Below are 12,915 nucleotides of genomic sequence, written 5' to 3' on the forward strand. Positions count from 1 at the left end.
GTGATTCTTACTGCACATTAGGGTATTGTGTGTGGCCACTTAAAATGTCACCAGTTGATTTAAGATTTTTCTGTACAGTTTGTTTGAATTGAGCTGCAGTGTTTTAGTGATTGTGTCTCTTACATTCCCTGAATTCTTAGAAACCGCAGTTTCCCATCTGGGAGGAGCTGGGTGACTTTTCCTGTAGAAAGCCCATGCTCCATGTTAGTCTGCTCATGGTGCTGTGGTGTTTCTCCGTTGTTCACATTGTCCTCTAACAGGTACTTAGATCTGCAACTTGGTCAGATTCAAGTTTAGCTTTTGCAGTAAACATGCTGTTTTATGATACCAATGGGGCACTTCCTGGATATTTCTTACATATACAAGTGCCATTGAAGTTTATTTACCTCTATCCCGAAGAACAAAGTGCCTTGATCAAAGCCTTGATCTCTCTGATTGTTACCCTGCTTTTTTGTCAGAGGTCTCCATGAACACCATTTCTGAGGTTCTTGGGAGAAGGGTCCAGCTCAAAGGGCTAATTGGAAAGCGAGCCATGAAGTGTCCATACTGTGATTTCTATTTCATGAAGAATGGCTCAGACCTTCAGCGGCACATCTGGGCTCATGAGGGTGAGTCGTCTTTCCATTTGGAACTTCTGTTTAATTCTGTGCTGTGTGTTTTATTTTGGGACTGTGTCGGGAGGAAGTTTGTCATCACATGTCCTGTAGTTAGGATTTTTTTTTTTTTTTTAGCACGTAGAGGGTTATTTGCCAGCCAGTGGAGAAGATCAGAGAGTAAAAAACCATGACTCTAGTTGCATTCGTGGTGTATAGCGATGTTCCCCTCTTCCTAGCTCTGGTTATAACCATGGTGAAATACTTTGTTTACTGGGAAACCAGTATCCTGAGAACAGGAAACGTCACCAGTTACTCTAGGCAGCTCCAGTGCCCACTGTCATTCGCTGTATGTAGCTGGCATTGAAGAATATGGAACTTTAAATGACTGCAAGTAAAGAGGGCAGAGGGAATCTTGCAATTTTGGCAGTGCGGAGCATCACTGTTTATCTTGGATTGGAAGGTGGAAGGTTTGAGTGGAAATGAGGTCACCCAGAGAAGCTTGGGGGCCGTGCTCAGTGGTGCTTGAACAGGTATGGAAGTGTTAGCCACTTACTGAGAGTATGGCAAGTTGCAAGTCAAGAGTCTCCTGTCATCAACCTTATTCTTTGCCCCTAGAGGAGGATGTGGCTTTCCTGGGCATGAGAAAGGTGTGAGTAGCCCGAGTGTCCTGCCAATCCTGTGTATTAGTTCCCTCCTGTGGTCAGGAGCCTGAGTGCTATAGGCAGGACCACATGGGACCATTGGTCACCTAGGACAAAGATTAACAGGTGAAGGGAAGAGGAATGAGAAAATAGTCTCATAATATACTATCAGTTGCAGGCTCCAGGGGAGGAGCTGGTGGGAAGAGAGAGACTCCCAGTTTAACTAAGAGAGAAGGCATGGAACGGAGGTCCGGTGCTGGGGCTGCATGGTGCTTTCTTGCTCACCAGCATTTATTGAGCACTGTGGGCCCCAGGTAGTGTGCTTAGTGCTTTGCCTATGATGCCCTGGTCGGTGTGTTCAGGGACCAGAGAGCCAGTGAGGAACACGGTGCTCAGGAAGTTAGGAAATATTCATGCCACACAGCCAGCAAGTAATGGGTATAGGATTTGGATCCACATGGCATGATTCTGACACTCTGTTCTTCACATCTCCACTGACTTGCACTGGCAGAAAGTGATGCTTCCTATGTGGAGGCAGGGATGGAGGAGGTGACAGTGATGGGGAGATGCATCCACATGTAGGAGAAAGAGATGCTTCCTGTGTTGCGGCAGGGATGGAGCAGGTAATAGTGGTGCTGCGATGCATACACATGTCATTTTCTGAAGGCACTGAAGGAGTTCACTGTGAGTGTTCTCAGCAGACAAGGAGGCAGACGCCTCTAACGGCATGGACACTGGTTCAGAATGGTGCTCATGGGAATCATGTGGGTATGCCTAGAGACAGAACCAAGGACCTGACACTGAGGGAAATCCAGTGTGATAGAATCCTGGGAATCAGAAGTCTTTTCTCTGGGATGATAATGCTTGTATGGCAGACGCAGGACTGGAGTGGGAGTGCATGCTCCAGTCTTCCTCAGCATGCACGAGATGCAGGACGGGGCAAACCTGCCATCTTCCTGATGGTCGGTTCACTTACCTACGAAACACATTTCCTAAATTCCTCAGAAGAAGGCTCAGTGTGTGTCCAGGCTTAATGTGCAGCCAACGCTTTTACACTCACAGAGAAGATACAATATTGAGCATTTGGAAGAATCTGCTCTTTTTAAAATCTTCAGAATTTTGATAAAGGTTCAGAAAATTAAAGGGTGCCGTTTTATGTTTGATTGTCATAGTGTTTTCTTTTTTTTTGCTTGTCTATGAATTTTTCTATAATGATGGAATCAAAGATTTGTCTAAAAAGCCTACTTACCCACATTAAGTATTTGGAATTCTTAGGATTGCATTGCAGTGTAAGTATTCTTTTTCCCAGCTCAGTCCACAAATAAAACTTGGGACAAGAACAACAATAGACAAATTCAAGAGGAAAATGTGAAGACCAGCAAGAATGGACAGAATAGAGATAGCTAAGTCCTGGTACTGGCCACAGTCATCGACATTGACCACACATTGTGGACCTTTATCTGCACACCTGGCATGCGGTGTGCAGAGGATATAGCAGTTCAGAGTTCCACAGTGGTCAAGAAATGGATTTGAAATGAACCATGACAGCTGTTCTGATACTGGCTCTTGGTGGGTGGAAGCCAGATAAATGGAGTAGACACAGTATCTTGGGAATAGTTCAGTGTGAGTATGGCTCTGTTTATTTGATGAATAGGAATATCCTTTGACACTTGACTCCAGATGCTTGATCACATTGATTTTTGCAAAGACTGATGGGGCCTCTAATTTTATTTAGTTCAACTCGGTTCAGTTTGATTTAATGACCACTTTGTAAGTTGAGCAGAGTGTCTGTCTTCAGGGAGTTACCAGACTGTAGGGAGAACGGAAGTGACCAACTCGCTGTGATGTGCAAGCTCATTTCAGCAGGAGGGAGGGACAGGATTATGGAAGATGTGGGAAGTGTGGGACGTGTTGGGAGTAACCAAAGGCACTTCTTTATTCAGATAGATGTTTGATATGGTGTGAACTATTCATCTGGATCCCCACAAACAGCTGCACAAACACCTGTAAATATACATCTGTACATTTCTCCCTCGTAGGTGTGAAGCCCTTCAAATGTTCTCTTTGTGAATATGCAACTCGCAGCAAGAGCAACCTCAAGGCTCATATGAACCGCCACAGCACTGAGAAGACCCATCTTTGTGACATGTGTGGCAAGAAATTCAAATCCAAAGGGACACTGAAAAGTCATAAGCTCCTCCACACGTCCGACGGTGAGTTCCTGAGCCCCAGTGACCTGTGAATGTGTGACCGGGAGCTGGTATTCCAAGACCAAGAGAGACTGTCCATCCTTTTGTATCTGGAAAGCACTCTATTGTATAGGATGCACACTCTGAAGGGTCACAAGGGCCTGTCCTCTGTCTCTCCCACCCGTGCTAAGCAGTGCCTCACTTATAACATGCTCAGCATAAACCCTGTGGGACGTGTGAGCATGTGCTGTAGGACAGGAAGAGGGAGGCTGCTGGAGGAAGTAAACTATTAGTGCTTGGTTCTGGAAGGTTCTATCCTCTTTAGTCTCCCTTCTCACCTTGAGTCTGGTTGGAAAGACAACTGTGGTGGCTCCTGACCTGATTTTTTTGAGTTGATGCATTTACATAAAAGCTACCCTGGGGTTCCTACTATTCAGTTCAAAATAGGGCTTAGCCTAAAATATAAAGAATATGAGTTGTTATGTGTGTGAGCCTTGGGAGGGTTTCAGGGACAACAAAACCGTGAGGATTAGTTCATGTTTCAAGAGGCCACCGTCTAGATGTAATAACACACGAGCAGGTATGCCTTTGAAGGTATGTGCCAGGATGTGGAGAGTTCAGAAGCCTGTGGGTTAAAATTTCCGACGGGTGGTAGGCATACAGTATCCTTAAAACCTGCACATCTGGGCTTCACAAAGAGAAAGATATTGAGAAACACAGGCAGCCAAATCATACAGTATCTTACAAAGTTTCTGTTCAATTAGAAACTTCAGTTGCGGGAGGAACTTGTGGATGTTCCATGTAAGATGACTAATAAAATTTCTTGATATATTGTTATTTTAGCACAATTAGATATAAAAATTAGTGTTTATTATACAGATAAAAGTAAGTTCCATAGTGTTTCAAAATTTTGGAGCTTAGGAGATGATATTTTTATTTCCATGCTCTGTATGTCCTGGGAGTAAGTCCTGCTGGGGGGTGTACTAGCAGGTTCCTGAGAAGAGTCAGACTGAACTTGAGGGGCTTAGTGGGAAAGGCTGAATGCTTTGTTGTAATTTATTAGAATTAGAATCAGGGCCTTGCAGGATGCTGCACCAATGGCAGGACCATGACTGTTAAACAGTACTTTTTTTTTTTTAAAAAAAGTCTTAATCAAAATGAAAAATATATGGGGTTGTGTGTGCTCCGTGGTAGAGTACCTGTGTAGCGTGAGTGGGACTCAAGGTTCAATCCCCAGCTCTGCGAATAAACAAAGAGAGAAACTCAGTTATGTAGGCCATCATCACACAGGGGAAGTGTCGTTCATGTAGCTACTTAAGAATTTCTACCTTCTCAAACAGTGGCCTTGCTGATCTTACATTACTCGAGTTTTTTTGCAGGAACTGTGTTCCTTTGTGTGGTATTCTGTTTCTCTCTAAAGCCCACATTCATGAAGGCCGTCACCCCCAGAGCCACATTGTGCCCTGGGTTATGGTAAACAGCATTAGGAGGGCATTCATGGAGTTTCAGAAAGGGTACAGTGGTCTTAACTTTGACTCTGAAAGGGACCAGTGTGGGCAGTCTGGTCAAAACAGCAGTATGGCCTCCCTGCAAGGATATACCCTGGCAAATAATGTGGAGTCTTCCCCAGCAAAGTTATAGAAATTTGCAGTTTTTATTCATTTATTTTTTTTCTAACATTTTTGAGAGCTTTGTTACACTGAAAAATGAAGAGGTGAGGCGTTAACATTCCCTGGGTCTCTTAGCTTCGGTCTGCTCTGATTCTAGGCACCAAGAGCATGGGGGGTCAGCTGTGTGGTGTGTGATGTCTGAAGCTTGGTTCTTTCTCCCGAGGCTGCTGTGCCTGTCATCTGTGTCTCCCTTTGACACTTACTGTGCACTCCTGTTCTTGGGGGCTGAGCTTAGGCTAGCTGACCTAGCTCCACTGGCTACCTGCTCTAGCTCTTTTCAAACTATATGCTCTTACTTCCCTTTTTATTTTATTTAAAAAGCTTTGAATTTCTCCATGTGTAAGGCAGAGACTTCGAAAAGATTTTATGTCCCTTACCGATTTTTTTTTTATATATTAGTTATATATACAATATTCTGACTGTGTGTATGCCTGCAGGCCAGAAGAGGGCACCAGACCTCATCCCAGAGGGTTGTGAGCCACCATGTGGTTGCCGGGAATTGAACTCAGTACCTTTGGAAGAATAGGCAATGCTCGTAACCACTGAGCCATCTCTCCAGCCCTCCCTTACCGATTTTTGTACCGGTCCTGTTTTATCTCTTTGGTTTCATAGAGCCCTGTGGACCTCAGTGCTTTGCGGGACTCTATAAATATTCCCCTAGGTTGTCATTTGCTTTTATGTCTTACAATCTCTTTTTATAGAGAGAAGTTAAAGAGCGTTGCTCATTTAAATTTATCAATATTTTCCTTTATGTCTTTACCCTCTGTGAGTTTTTTATGATAAAAGAAACCTCTCTTGTTTCAAAACAAATTCTTTTGCCTTAAGTTTTATTTATGATTTCATAACACTTATGAAATTGCAGTTTCTTAAAACTTGTTTTGGTGCATGCAGTATGTTAGGAATCTTCATTTTCACACGGCTGTCTACTGACTCAGCGCATTTATAGAGCAACCAATCCTTTCCACCTACCTTGGCTGGGCCAGAATGCTCTAAGATGCTGTGTTTCATTCTGAGATTTTGGTTTGTCTTTGATGGGTTTTGTTTTAGGTCACTGCTTTAAAAGATACTGTTTTAATTAATACAACTTTACCACATACTATTCCATTCTATTTTGGTTTTGTAAGAGAATTCTGGGGTCTTTCATTGGATTATCACCCCTTTGTTCATGGAATGTTAGTCACGAAAGCGTCCTCCCTTCCATCCCTGGCTCATCCCATGAGCATTTGACCAGAGTGTAGTGGGTTCTGACCTGGCCAGTACCTCTGCTCTTTGCTGGTGTGCTGAGTGCCCTGATGAAGCTGTCAGTGTTTAACCCTATAGGGGATGAGCTTCATATCTAGCAGTAAACACTGCTTCAAAGTCTGTAGTGATCATTTCTTTGGTCTACAGCGTATTATCTGATGAGGAAGAATTAAGTTCTTTCCTTGAGAAACTACACAGAGTAGGTAGAGCTGAGAGTCTTGCTTTGAATGTTGTCTGCCTGTTCCTTGCAGCGTGACTAGAATGGGTGATTTCTCTGTTTCATATCGTTGATCTGGGTCCTAGTTTTACTCTGTTGCAGAGTCCTTTTCATGCATCAGTAAGGCCACTGGGCTTCATGTGTACTGGTCCTACTCTGCCAGCCAAGCCCCAGTCCTTCTTAACTGCCTGCTGCATGTCTGCTTGTGGATGTCTAGATGACTGACCCTTAGATACCCCACATTCCATGGCTCAACACCAGCTCCTGCTCTTCCTCACCGTAACCTGTTTTCTGTGAGCAGAGGTAGCCAGACAGTGTAATGAGATAGTAAATAGTTTAGGTTTGGAGTACCACACATAGTTTCTGCTACCTTTTCATCTTCTGTTTTTGTTTTTACAAATATAATTGAAAACACTAAAAACAACAACAACAACAACAAACACTGTTCTTAACACCCAGATATACAAAAGCAGGAAACAGTGTGGAGTTGCTCTGGGCCTTGGACTGCCCACCCTGCTGTACCCAGCCTTAGAGAATGACTACCCTTTTCCAGCTGCTCTTGTCAGTTTGAGCAGCCTTGTTCTCTCACTCAGAAAAGATCCTTTAGCAAGTGGTCATGTTCTCTCCCATGTGATCCAGAAGCCACCTACTACTCCATAGTTCACAGTACCTCCCCCTGCCCCTTTTTTTAAAAATACAACATGTTTGTTTCATTGGACTGTTCTCAGGCATATATAAAAACAAAATAGAGAACAAATTTGGTGATTTTCCTAAACTGTGTTCCTGTTTGAATGCAGCTCCTCTGCTTGAGTCTGACAAAGGAGATAACATCCCTGGCCTCTCACCCAGGTCGCTGCCCATGCCTTCAGGGGCACTCATGGTGACCAACTCCATCTCCAGAAAGTTCTCCCAAGCTGTCACATCTAGTCTGCTAGCTTAGTTCCTGGTATTCTCTGGGCCTCTGGAAAAGTGTTTCTTGGCCTCATCACCTGGCCATTCTGACATGTTTTGCTGAGGGCTTGGGAGTTCCACCTTCAGCTGAACCCACGGGCAGTGGCCTCCTGTCTCACTGTCAGAGTATCCTCAGCTGAACCCACGGGCAGTGGCCTCCTGTCTCACTCTCAGAGTGTCCTCAGCTCTGTCTACTGCGCTGATGGAAGATGTCACACTGCGGGCCTTCCTCAGAGGTGAAAGTGTGCTTCTGTTGTATTTATGCCCCACAGTTCAGTCTTTGACTATGGTGTGCACAATAACCATTCGTTTAAATAAACAGACTTTTATTTAAAATAGTTTTTATAACTTTCCTTCAGATTAACCATAAAAAAAAACCCAACTTTGTTTGAAAATATCATACTAAAACCCAATACTGTGTATGATGCTTCTTTTACAAAAATGGGTTTTGGTGCTGCTGGGGAGTGAACAAACATTCTGCCATTGAGCTACATTCCCACCCCTCCAAGCAGAGTATTTCGAAGGCATTTTGGAATGCTTATCAGAGTACACGCACATAGCAAAAATGCCCGTTAGAGCACTGCAGTGATGACGTGAGCACTAAGGCCGTGTTCACAGCGTCTGCGGTGTGGACTACCACGAATGTTAAAAGCTGTTGTAAATCATTCTTGCTGCTAGACACATTTCAATTTCACAGCTAAGAGGTGAAAAATACGTATCTCAGAACTGATGAAAGAACATAGCTCATTTAGTTGTCAGCATGAGTCCAAGGGAGAAGAACTGTCCTTGCCATTCCCATTTTTCAGGGCACACAGTCTTTTTGCCACTCATCCCCTCTGCCATTTGGCCTGGGTCTGTTTTCTATCCAGCAGCCTGTAACCCTATTGAAACAGGCCGGACCTGTACTTATGGGTCCGAGTCCTGCCTCTAATATAGGTGTGCACATTTTGAGGCGAATCTGAAGGTTTTTTGTGTGGCCTGTGTGGTCCTTGTAGCTCATCCGTCTTCTCTCTGCCCTCATCTCTTCTTGCCCTACCTGACTCTTGTCTCCTCATTATCAGGCCTGTTAAGTGTACCCCACACTGGAATGCCCCCCTCCCGCTAACAGAGATTTTGGTCTTTCCTGAAGAGCACTTCTGAGTGGGTCTTTTCCTCTGTACCATGTGTCTGCGGTCTCACCAAGTCATCCAAACTCGTCTGCTTCTCCTTGGCTTTCTTTCTCAGTGCCCTGTCTAGTTGTTTGTCATCTCTGCTACCGGAGAAGCTCTCTGGCAGCAACTTGGTGCCCTTCCTGCATGTTTGTACTGTTTCTCTTTAGGTTTGTCATTCTCTACTGTCCTATGGAGTTCCCTTGTTTATGGTTTTTCTGTGTTTTCCTCTAGACCAGTGTTTTTCAACTTGAGGGCCATGACCCCCCTTGTGCTTGCACATCTCATATCCTGCATATAGATATTTATATTGTGATTCATAACAGTAGAAAAGGGACAGTTATAAAGCAGCAACAAAATAATTTTGTGATTGGGGGGGGGTCACTGCAACATGAAGAACTGTCTTAAAGAATCCCAGCACTAGGAAGGTGGAGAAGCACTGTGCTGGGTAGGTAGCTCAGCCAGCAGAGACTTGGTGCATGGTGCATTTGTTTTGTATCTGCAGCTCCGGAACGGCACCTGTGCTCAGTAAATTTTTGTGGTGCGAATGAGTGAAAAACAAGGTGTAAAGTGCCTTGTATGTAAAGTCCATAGAGAGGGTAGGCTGCAGCCCTTCTTTCCGCACCATTCCATCTCAGAAAATTTTGTTAAATCAAGTGCTTGTGAATTAGATATTTTCAAGCACGGTTGGGGAACGCACTATTAAATTAATCTTCTTGGGCATCTTTTAATGAAGTAAAAAGACGGTGAGTCACCACCCTTTCTTTCACCTGCATGTGAATCTAATTTTTCACATTTATTGGCTTATTTAAAGTGATCTATCCCTGTTTCTTGTGTTTCTCTTTCCCGCAGGGGCTTATTAATATGACTTAGAGAGGAGAGGCCAGTCTGGGAGAAGGTTTATAAAGTTTCGCCTGCCAGATGTACAAAGTCAGAATTGATCTGTTAGTGGCCCGATCTCAGTCAATGGAATTCAAAAGTTTAGGGGGAAATTCTGGGACCACATGCACTTTGACATTTTACAAAAATATTTATGATGTAGAATCTGGAGGTTCTCACTTAATTCTCTGTACCTTTAGCTGGTGAGGAAGGACGGATCCGAGGAAGGATGGATCCCATGCTGTTTTTCTGTTATATAATCAGGTCAGAATCCTTTCATCGTGAAACCCATGGTTCTTTGAAATTCTGTGCAGATCCTGTGGAGTCCTTACTTCCTTTGGTTCAGTATTGCCTTATCTACTCAGAAAGGACTTTTGTGGTAAGGTTTATTAAAAGGCATTTTCCAGGCTTCAAGCCCTTGTGTAATAATTAGACAAATTGAGTTAAATTTGGGAATCAGCTAAGTTCAAAAAGTAACTTTTCACTTCATAATAAGAACTCTTGTAGCTGCTCATTGGTTGGAGTATTTCAAGCGATGCGAGAATTTTTTTTTAACCCCTCCTTTCCTTACTTTTCTGTCCTCTAAGAGAAAGAAAAATCATAAAATCACTCAGTGGTAAAGTCCATCCATGGCTCTAACCTCTCAGAACTATCATATTTGAGAAGCAGTGCACAAGAACATAGCACGTAGGCAAGTGTCTTCATCAGTAGGACTGCATCCTGAGCCCATCCTTCCTTCTTCTTCTTCATTGGAGGAGAGGTGGGAATGGGGTAGTTGATAGATACCGAAGGCCCTTATGTGTCTTTGTGGGCTGGTGGGGTCAAAGGTGGGCTGATGCCAAGACCCAAGAGTATCATTTTATATGTGCATTCTGTTTGGGTCCATATGAAGCTCATTTTGTCAGACTTACCTGAACCATAAGATCTGAAGAATAATTGAGGCTGTTGCACTTGTGCCTGTGAGCTTACCTGACAGTTAGTCCAATGTGCAGATTGAGGTCTCAAATTCGGTGAGGGAGGGTTTTTGTGCAGGTATGCCTGGCACAGTGTTTGCCACTTCAGTATAGTCCTAGTTCCTCGCTCTTCCCTGTCCCTTTATTTGGTTCTTTTCTGTTGCTCCCTGCTGATCTGTTCCTCCTTGCATTAAGACTGATGCACTAATTACAGAGAATCATCAGCAGACTACGTCGGCGGTTGCTTGAAGTTCATCTTCTAGAGCACAGAGACGTCTTACACCGTATTTTTGTTGCTGTAGCTATTTCTGTTCTGGTTTGCCATTGCAGAAATTACTGCAGATGCTCAAACCATGAGCTATGGCTCTGCAAAGCTCTAGTAGCCAAGTGCCTATGATGCCTCCTGCAGGATGCTCTCCTTGTTGTAGGTGGCATCCCTTGCATGGCTGGCCCACTAGAAGTAAGAAGGCAGAGCAGGTGAAAGGTCATGCAGAACTCCATCCTTCTGGCATGACACAGCTAATGGTGTTTTGAAGCAGTAGCCATGATTAGCTGCAGGAAGCTCTTACAAGACTGGGCCCACTGACATTCTGTGGTAAAGGGGTAAGAACATATTAGTTTTGTAAAGTATATTAAGCCCTACCTCTCCCTGAGAGTGTTTAAATGGTTAGCCTCAGGAAAATCTTCTGTTCATCATTGCCCAGATTCATGTAAATAACTGCCCACCCATGCTCTTGTGGTTAAATCACTGATTCATTAGACTCTGTGTGTGTGTGTTTGTGTGTGTATGTATGGGTGGGTAGTCTTTACCTTTTGTCTTAGGTTGAAGAAATGCATTCCCAGAAAAGGTCACCAACGCTTCCCGCTTTGCAGCCTGGAGCAGATGCCTTTTAAAGTGTTTTGTAAGGCTTAGTTCCTCTGCTGCTGTAACAAATTACTAAAGATTTTGTGGCTTAGAGCAATGGTGGGCTCATGGCATCATGTCTGTGGAGTCGCACACTCTGTGATCCTGGTGTCAGCACAGCTGTACTTTCTCGTCAAACTCTCAGGGGAACAGAGATCTGCTTCTTTTGTAGTTCACAGACACTGTGCCCTTCAGTTTAGGGGCCCCTCCATCTCGAGAGCCGGCAGTGCAGTGTCTTTCAGTCTGTTCCTGATTCCTCACGTCTGTGCTCTGACTCTGATCCTCAGGCCCTTTTCTCCAGCTGCCATTTGGCATTCTACATAATCCAGGCTAGACTCCATCTTGAGACATATTACTTGGCCACATCTGCAGGCACCTTTTTCTCTCAATACAAAAATCCCATGTAGGTTTCAGGTATTGTGAACCGGCTGCCTTGGTGGTAGGCTTGAAGTATTGTTGGCCTGCTACCCTGGGATAGTGGGCTTTGTACCAGGTATGTGGGCCTTGTACCATCTCCTCTATGTACCAGGGCTCTGAAGAAGATCACAGCACTCCTTAACTGTACCTGGCAAGAGTGGGTACTTGTTGAGTGTACATCACCAAGGGACAGCCAAATCCACTGTCTCCTGGGCATCCTGACCTTAGGGCATGGTGCCACAGAGATATTAGAGTGTTACTGTGGGAAAATGGCAAACACCACTTGTCTGGAAAAAGTGTGATCTAACTTTTCAAATAACTGCTAAAAGTTTACTTATGCAAAAATCACCTTTTACAGTAAGACTGGATAAACAGTCATGAGACATTTCTACTTTAAGTCTGTAGGTATTTTTTGCTAATAACAGTTTAGGTTTATGGAAATTCCTCCTCTAAGCACCTCAGTATCCCTTCACATCTAAGGTACATGTGAAGTTTGATTTGGCAGTGATGCTTACTTAACAGACATTGCAAACAATTTGCTTTCAATCCAGAGGAATTCTCCATTGCTGTGCTTTGTGTTCAGCTTGAGTCCAAATGCCAGAATCCAAATGCAGTGGATTAAGGTTCTTTAGCCATTGCATTATTTTTATATAAAACTCTATTTAAAGTAGCCGAGCAGCTGTAACCAGCCCCAGGGAAACTGATGAAGCAGATGCTGGGGTGTTGAAGACAACAGGTGTTCTTTATGGTGACCTTGTATATCCAGAAGAACAGGATTTAGGGCTTAGAGTTCCCCTCCTTTGTGGACAACCATATGTTTCTGTACTTCAGCATGTATTTCAATATAGCTTCCTATAACAGCCTGGAGGCAGATGCTCTGCTGGCTCCATACAAGCACCTTGTAGACCTGCTGTCTTCGCAACAATGGCAGTCCACAAGCAGTGACTCCTTGAGGCCTGCTGGACCTTTTTATATAAGCTAGGGCAGGGCAATGAGTGGTCCCCGTTCATCCTCTCCCACTGTAAATCTCTCCCTGTTCCATCACCATAGGTAGGGCAAGTCATTGACGCCAGGTATGGCCTGAGCAAGGGTGGAGCTGAGAATCACT

General features: G+C 44.1%; 1 protein-coding gene across 1 annotated transcript in view; it reads left to right on the forward strand.

Moving 5' to 3' along the window:
* The window catches only part of Zfat (zinc finger and AT-hook domain containing), a 159,543-nt gene that overhangs the window by 85,769 nt on the left and 60,859 nt on the right, over positions 1–12,915 (forward strand). Inside the window, exons 9-10 of the mRNA XM_013348950.2 lie at positions 459–608; positions 3,277–3,450. Of these exons, the coding sequence (XP_013204404.2) occupies positions 459–608; positions 3,277–3,450 (324 nt within the window). The remainder of the gene's footprint in view (positions 1–458; positions 609–3,276; positions 3,451–12,915) is intronic.

The sequence above is a fragment of the Microtus ochrogaster genome, chromosome 15 (genome assembly GCF_000317375.1).
Source record: "Microtus ochrogaster isolate Prairie Vole_2 chromosome 15, MicOch1.0, whole genome shotgun sequence".
Taxonomy (NCBI): domain Eukaryota; kingdom Metazoa; phylum Chordata; class Mammalia; order Rodentia; family Cricetidae; genus Microtus; species Microtus ochrogaster.